General features: G+C 40.2%; 1 protein-coding gene across 1 annotated transcript in view; it reads left to right on the top strand.

Moving 5' to 3' along the window:
- Window positions 1-1,556: 1,556 nt before the first annotated feature.
- The window catches only part of KIFC1 (kinesin family member C1), a 57,990-nt gene continuing 51,070 nt past the window's right edge, over window positions 1,557-8,476 (top strand). Inside the window, exons 1-4 of the mRNA XM_053721903.1 lie at window positions 1,557-1,684; window positions 7,293-7,412; window positions 7,584-7,698; window positions 7,780-7,839. Of these exons, the coding sequence (XP_053577878.1) occupies window positions 7,293-7,412; window positions 7,584-7,698; window positions 7,780-7,839 (295 nt within the window). The 5' untranslated portion in view covers window positions 1,557-1,684. The remainder of the gene's footprint in view (window positions 1,685-7,292; window positions 7,413-7,583; window positions 7,699-7,779; window positions 7,840-8,476) is intronic.

The following is an 8,476-nucleotide window of genomic DNA, read 5'->3' as shown; positions in this document are numbered from 1 at the left end:
TATACCAAAATTGGCCTAGATCAATACTTTGGGATGTCTACTAAAAAAAAATATATACATGTCAAGGGATATTAAGGGATTCCTGACAGATATCAGTGTTCCAATGTAACTAGCGCTAATTTTGGAAAAAAATGGTTTGGAAATAGCAAAGTGCTACTTGTATTTATGGCCCTATAACTTGCACAAAAAGCAAAGAACATGTAAACATTGGGTATTTCTAAACTCAGGACAAAATTTAGAAACTATTTAGCATGGGTGTTTTTTGGTGGTTTTAGATGTGTAACAGATTTTGGGGGTCAAAGTTAGAAAAAGTGTTTTTTTTTCCATTTTTCCTCATATTTTATCATTTTTTTTATAGTAAATTATATGATATGATGAAAATAATGGTATCTTTAGACAGTCCATTTAATGGCAAGAAAAACGGTATATAATATGTGTGGGTACAGTAATGAGTATATAATATGTGTGGGTACAGTAATGAGTATATAATATGTGTGGGTACAGTAAATGAGTAAGAAGAAAATTACAGCTAAACACAAACACCGCAAAAATGTAAAAATAGCCTTGGTCCCAAACGGACAGAAAATGGAAAAGTGCTGTGGTCATTAAGGGGTTAAATTGGATCAAAGCACCTGGGACTTGCTGATTGGTGGCTAAATGTATCCACCAATCAGCAAGCACTATCCAGGGTGCTTAAAGGACATGAAACCCATATTTTTTCTGTCATGATTTAGAAAGAGCATGCAATTTTTTAAACAATTTTCTAATTTACTTCCTTCTCATGATATCCTTTGCTGAAAAGCATATCTAGATAGGCTCAGTATCTGGTTATTGGTGGCTACACATAGATGCCTCGTGATTGGCTCACCCATGTGCATTGCTATTTCTTCAATAAAGGATAGCTAAAGAATGAAGCAAAGTAGATAATAGAAGTCAATTGTAATGACGATTAAAATTATATTCTTTAACTGAATCATGATAGAATATTTTTGGGTTCAGTGTCCCTGTAACCAAAAATGGTCCACAACTCCTTAGCTTACATTCTAGCTTTTAATATTAAAAATGGATCCTTTATATTACTCTAATTGTTGCTGTGAATAAATAAACAATTTGCAATTGCAACTATAGTTATTAACGATAAATAGAGCGCTGTCATGTCAGCCATTTTTGTTTCAAACCGAGACAGATATATATATTGCTACTGAATCTCTCCAGTGTAAGTTATGGATCGCTCTGCTCGTTTGCTCCCGGTATGTGTTTCATCTCATTATTATAATCATAAACGCTGCTGGTGAACCAAAATTACCAGGTTATCTTGAAATAGTCTGGCTTCCAGCCTAAACCTTATAATCTGTTGATTTTTAAATAACTAAGCGCTTCCCAATAGCGACGTCAAAGCCCCTTCTACTGCTCGACATGGAAGTCTGGACTAAGCATGCGCTGTCCTGAGTCCTCCACTTTTTATTGGCTGAAACTTCTTTTAATCACAACAAGTTCTAATTGGTTGATATTATGGGCACTTTTTAAAAACAAGGAAAAAATCATCCAATCAATTTTAGCTTCTATTGAATTGTACATTTTCAAATGGGCGGGCCGAGGCGAAAGGGGCGGGACTTTATCGCGCTAACGGCCGCCAGGTTCAAATCGACTTATAATTTATTATTACGACGAAGTGTTGGCTGAGGTGAGTGGAAGTTTTGCTATTCCTTATATTTGGTTTTAAATAGTGGGGTAATTAGAACGGACTCTGGTGTAAATATACAATGTATTCGATGCCTCTTAATAGTAAATTATAATAATGTAACATATGTATGCTTATAATATTGTGGGTAAAACGGTATTCTGGGTTTAGGGCTTATTTGGTATTATTTACTGTAGGGAAATCAATATGGGTCATATTTGTGCATTTTAGTGTGCTTAAAAGTCTGTCCCTTAAAGACTGAATGCTCTGCTTGTGTGTGTCCAAGTGGTTCTGTATTTTTAAGACAGTGTCCCTTTAAGGCTGTGTGTTGCATTTGGATTTATACTGTTTTCTTTCCCTTTAAGACTGTGCATGTGGTGTGACTTTACCCACTAAAGGTTGTGTGTCTGCCCCTTTAAGACTGTGAGCAGGTTAGGTGCCCTTTAAGACTGCGCTAGGTGTGCATGGTGTGAGCTGATCCTTTAACGCTGTCTGTTTATGATGCAGGTTGTCCTTTTAAAAACTGTGAGTGTGGGATGTGTGCGTTGCGTGTGGATGCATACTATTGATCCCTTTAAAACTGTGTGTTTTTACCCACTAAAGCAGTGATTTTTAACCTTTTTTTGCCGTGGCACACTTTTTTACATTAAAAAATCCTGTGGCACACCACCATCCCAAAATTTAAAAAAAATCACACATTGTAGCCTAATACAGCATATATATATACACATACACACAAACACACACATACTGTATGTATTGTGCTGTTATGCCATGCCTCCCACAAACTACCCCTGCACTGGGAGTAAAAAACAAGCAAAGTTTAAAAAATATGTCACACTGTTGTCAGTCTGCCGTGGCACACCTGAGGATCTCTCACGGCACACTAGTGTGCCACGGCACACTGGTTGAAAAACACTGCACTAAAGGATGTGTGTGCCTGACCCTTTAACGCTGTGTGTGCAGGTGTCGAGCTGCCTTTAAAGGAAAAGTAAAGTATCAAGGACCTCTATGCAGCAACGCAAAGTACATATAAAATTAGGTTGAGTTTAATTAATGAGTTTTTTTTAATTTATTAATAAAGTAATAATTTTACCTTTCAATCCTCAAATATATATAGCCGTTCCTCCGCCTGAATAAATAAAAATTCTTTATTTGTAAATGACGAATATTGTCTTTAGGATTCTGATTGGTTCCTCAGTGGCATCTGGATATACTCACTCACAACCTCAACTTAAAGTACGCATGCGTGTCTCATTGAATTCACTCCCTGTGTAGAAGCGCGTTCATGAGACACGCATGCACACTTCTTCTTCAACATCGAGATCGCATCGAGTGATTCATATGAATCACAGCAGAGACAGCACCTAAACGCATGCCCAAAAAATTATGTTACATGGTAGGGCACAACTTAACACGTAAGTGCGGGTGGGACCGCTCTTACTTGCAAACTAGAGAAACCAGGAAATAAGCGGGTGGGCTGAGGATAAAAAAAACCCCGGTATGTGAGATAAATCAAGAAAATATGACAAATAAGAAGGAATTTAAAAAAATTAACTTAGCGACTACATACAGTGTTAGAAGCTGAATCAATGGCATTAATTTTATGGTTTAAAATTTACTTTCACTTTAAAGGTTGCGCTGCGTGAACATTACTGTGATATGTCCCTTTAAGACTGTGCGCCGGTGCCAAGCTGACGTTTAAGGTTGCACTGCGTGAACATTGTCATCTGTCCCTTTAAGGCTGTGTGCGTGTGATGCAAGTTGTCCCTTTAAAGGCTGTGAGTACTCTGTGTGTGTTTGCGTGCACTTGTCACTGTCCTGTTAAGACAGAGAGTCCCTTTAAGGCTGCGCTAGGTGTGGATGGTGTGAGCTGGTCCTTTAACACTGTGTGTGTGCGCGTATGGTGCAAGTTGTCCCTTTAAAGTGAAGTGTGTGTGCATGTGCCACTGTCCTGTTAAGACAGAGCGTCCCTTTAAGGTTGTGTGTGAATGCATACTATCGATCCCTTTAAAACTGTGTGTGTTTACCCACTAAAGGTTGTGTGCCTGCCCCTTTAAGACTGATCGAGTGCTGAGCTGCCCTTTAAGGTTGCGCGTTGTGAACTTTACTGTCATCTGTCCCTTTAAGGCTCTGTGCGCAGGTGTTGGGCTGCCCTTTAAGGTTGCACTGTGTGAACATTACTGTGATCTGTCCCTTTAATGCTGTGTGCATGTGGTGCAAGTTGTTTAAAGCCTGTGAGTGCTCTGTGTGTTTGAGTGCGTGCACGTGCCACTGTCCTGTTAAGACAGAGTGTCCCTTTAAGGCTGTGTGCGTGCACGTGTGGATGCATACTATCGCTCCCTTTAAAACTGCATGTTTACCCACTAAAGGTTGTGTGTGCCTGCCCCTTTAAGACTTTGTGCGCAGTTGTCCAGCTGCCCTTTAAGGTTGCGCTGTGAGAACATTACTGCAATCTGTCCCTTTAAAACGGTGTGTGTGTGGTGCTAGTTGATCCTTTGAAGGCTGTGTGTGTTTTTGCCTGTCCCTTTAAGACTGTGTGACCAGGTGCTATCCTGCCCTTTAAGGCTGTGTGAGCATTATTTTCTCAGCAGTTTGTACAGTTGGTACTGACAGAGCTGCTTTAAGTGTCTGTGTACAGTAAACAGTTACAAATGTATAAAAAGCTGTAGGCTGAGGGTTTGATACAATGTATCCATGTAGGTGAGCAGAGCTGGCTGGGGAAAGTCTATGGAGAAAACAGGGACTTTACACCCCAAAATATGGCTCCCCTTTTTGCTCCTGGAGACACAAACACTGCAGTATTGTTGGTAGCCCTCATCTGAACCCCCAGACCAAATTTTGAAGTAAAATAATGCGATATGGCCGAGAAAATAATTTTGAACGCTAAACTCAGATTTTACTCAACAATGGATACCAAGTGAACAAAGCAAATTAGATCATAGAAGTAAATTGGAAGTTTGTTTACAATAGTATTCTCTATCTGAATCGTGAAAGAAAATGTTTGGGTTTCATGTCCATTTAAATAAATAAATTTAAAAAAGTAGTTTGCTCCATATAGACATCAAAAAAGTGTGCACCGCAGTGAGCAATCAGTACAAGCAGACAGACTCTAATGGGGTGGGCAATTATTGACCCTCCAGATGTTATGGACTACATCTCCCATGATGCTTTGCCAGCATTATGGCTGAAAGAGCATTATGGGAGATGTAGTCCATAACATCTGGAGGGCCGATATTCACCCACCCCAATGTATACTGGTTGACTATGAGACTCAGGCATAATTTGCATCTGCTCAGCCTATGGGGCCGATTTTTCAAGTGTCTGGCGTGCATGGTCCGCTGTAGCGGATTGCACAAGCAGTTCTGGTGCAATGCCTCCCCCTGCAGATTCGCGGCCAGCAGGGGGTATCAATCAACCCGATCGTATACGATCGGGCAGATTGCTGTCTGCTGCCTCAGAGGTGGCGGACGAGTTAAGGAGCAGCGGTCTTAAGATCGCTGCTCCTTAACTCCTGTTTCCGGCGAGCCTGAAGGCTTGCACAGAAACAGCAGAATTAGGCTGAATACAGGGCTTAATAAACCGGCCCCTATGCCTCAACAAGTACTAGCATACACCAGCAGCTACGCACAGCTAACATAGGTATGTCATTAGCAGCAGCCTGCAGCAACATTTGCATGTATACAGGTTGCAGGGCTGCTTATCTGCACTATATTGAGAAAGCAAGCAGCACACAGATCAGCAGCCCTACATACATGCAAAAGTAATTCTTTCTGATCACTACAAACACAAACTTTACAGTGCCTGCTATCAGAAGGGTAAAGGTTAGCTCACACTAACAGGGCTTCAAAAGTTAGCTGATTTACAAGGCAAGCAAATTTGAGAGCTCAGATGGGGATGATGCGAGTTTAGAAAATCGTATTGTAATTTTGTTCTTAAAGTGAATGTAAAGTTTCATGAATAAGTGCCTGGTTTTTAAAAATACTTTTTGTGGCGTGAGTCACCAAGATCTGAGGGCCTGTTATGGAACATTCTTTGGGCTGGAGGTACATGGGCTTAAGGATACCCAGAGACTGCATGGAAATGTGGAATTTTATATGCTGGACACCCCATGTACTTTCATAACTCTGTCTTATGTCCATGTCACCCTGTATCTATAAATACAGGATGGGTACAGGGTGTGAGTGCACCTTGTGGGAGCAATTGTGACTCTATAAGCCAAGTGGGCATAAAAGACTTTATAGCTAATAAGAACTGTTCCTATATTCTGTAATAAGATGTATTCTATGTATGTTTCAGATCTGATTGTGTCTCAGGAGTCTGTCTGGGTAAACTGATTGTGTTTTTGTGTGATAGAGCTTTGACTCATGCTTGGGGGGAGGGAAGGGGGAAATTTACTGTATGCTGTGCCTCTGAAAGGGAAGATCTACTAAACGACGGTTTAACCCTTTTATGCTTGGGGGTGCCGTTACACTTTTAAAAACAGGGGCTCATTAAAGTGAAAGTAAATCTTAGCGTTTTACAAATGCTAGGATTTACTATTGAAACAAATAAAGGGCACTTTCATTCATGAAGTATAAGATACTTCATGTAGAAAGCTCCTTTATTTTATTCAATCAATCACCGTTTTCAGCTGCTACAGCAGCCCACGGCTAAAAAAAATTTGGCTAAGAGGTGACGTTTTCACCTTTTAGCCAATAGCCGTGCGGTAAAATCCGGCTTGGCACCCATGGGAGCTCATCTGTACTTACCTCAGCAATGACGAAACCGGCTTCCTTCAATCATGGCGTGCACCCCTGAGCATTCATCTTGAGCGGCCACACTGTAATTGGAGGAAGCCGGTTTCGTCATTGCTGTGCTAAGTACAGCATGATAAGCGGACGGGGGATCGCCGGTCTGGGTTTGCTAAAAAAAGGGTAAGTATTTTTAGAAAAACGCTGCAATGTAAAGTTTCATGAATGAAAGTTCCCCTGTTTTTAATAGTATTTCTAAAAAACGGGCACTCATTCATGAAACTTTATATTCACTTTAACTGGAAATAGTTATTGAGAGCACCAAGTATAATTATAGAAGGTTTCACATCCCATATAAGGAATCTATATTTTATTGTTATACTGATAAGCATATATTTTGCTTGAGTGCTATTAATGTTTGTAGGAAGTTTTTATTTTAATTACTTATAATAAAAAACACTAACACTGAAGCGGAAGGGAGAATTGTTAGGGGAACAGCAGAATATATTTTTTTCCCCAATTAAAAATGAAAATTGGTGTCATATTATATATAACAAGTCTTAAAGCCCGTGTACACAGGCCAAATGTGTCCAAGTCCCTCCCTCATGTACCCACCTTTCCCTCCCCTTGGACCCCTCACTAACCCCCTCACTGTGGGGGGGAAGGGAAACGTAATTGAAGGAGGGGGCCATGCTTGTTAAAAACATGCATGCTCTGATTTAATTTGTTGGAGCATGTAGTTTTAATATCATTAACAATGCAAGTCTGTTGTTTAACCTCCCGCAAAGGGTTTAAAGTACTGCCCGGGAACTCTAACTGTATATTTTTCTTCCAGAATTTTCTAAAGCTTTATCTCTCTTTCCCTTTACCTTTTTTAGATGGAGAACAATGGAATGGATAAAAAGGCCCAGTCAATGATAAAGATGGGTTCTCGTCTGCCTGTCCTTCCACGCACTAAACGGTCTCTGAATGAGGAGAACCAAGATCATTCAGCAAAGGTATAAATAAACAAAAAATATAAAATCTTGGTCTTGGCCTAGTATAGACCAGAGCAAGATGGAAAAGTTAAAGTTGATAGATCACAAAGGTGCGGAATTTGAATATTTTGGTCATATTTGTCTAGTGAATAATCTATATAAACATTTTATTTATTTTTTCTCTTCAAAAAGCGTTTCAGATCATCACCAGAGGCAGAGCCTCCTGTGAGACGTGTTGCTGCTAGTATTGCCACCACAAGGCCTACTGCTCCTGTTGCAGCTGTGCTACCAAAGGCTCAAGTGATAGGTAGGCTATGAGCGTCTAGCAAAAACATAGTATGTCCCCTCCACATTAGAATGGGTTAAAAATACTTTTTCTGTTTCTCAGGTCGTCAGTCCCTTGCGATCGGTAAAACCAGAAATCGAGTACTTGGCAACAACTCTGCAGGTATGCACAGCATTCTTTGCTTTCCAGCTACTTCCTATTTAATTGTATTGTGGTTATCATTTCGCCTGCTGATTATCTATACAAACTTTTATAATGGGGTTTGTCGGTCACTCTATACCACTGGTTTTCAAACCTGTCCTCAGGCCACGATTTGAGGATATTTGAACTAGAGCACAGGTGAAATAATCAGCTGATTAGTAAACATTGTTATTTTCCTGCTCTCATCCAAGGTAATCCAGAAAACCTGGCCTTTTAGGTTAGGCCTTAGGACAGGTTTGAAAACCAGTGACCTATACTGATCTGTAGCTTGGGTTGAAACACTAGGATTTACCAGTGCTAAAAATAAGGGTGACTTTCAGTCCTGTATAAAATACTTCATGCTGAAAGAACCTTTTTATTTTCCTGTAGTTTATGCAGAGCTGAGTGCCTCCGTCCGCCCACAGCAAAGCACTTTTTTTTTTCTTCAAGGTGATATTTCCACCTCTTTAACCAATAGCTATGCAAGCCAATCTGCATTATGCCGGATGAATAGCACGCTATTGGCTAAGAGGTCTCATTGAGAAAATAGTGCTTTGCCGTAAGCGGCCGGAATAAATCGGCTCTGCATAAACTGCAGGAAAATAAAGGAAGTTCAGCA

The sequence above is a fragment of the Bombina bombina genome, chromosome 7 (genome assembly GCF_027579735.1).
Source record: "Bombina bombina isolate aBomBom1 chromosome 7, aBomBom1.pri, whole genome shotgun sequence".
NCBI classification, from domain to species: Eukaryota; Metazoa; Chordata; class Amphibia; order Anura; family Bombinatoridae; genus Bombina; species Bombina bombina.
The sequence above is the reverse complement of the archived record's forward strand: the minus strand, read 5'-3'. Positions and strand labels throughout refer to the sequence as shown.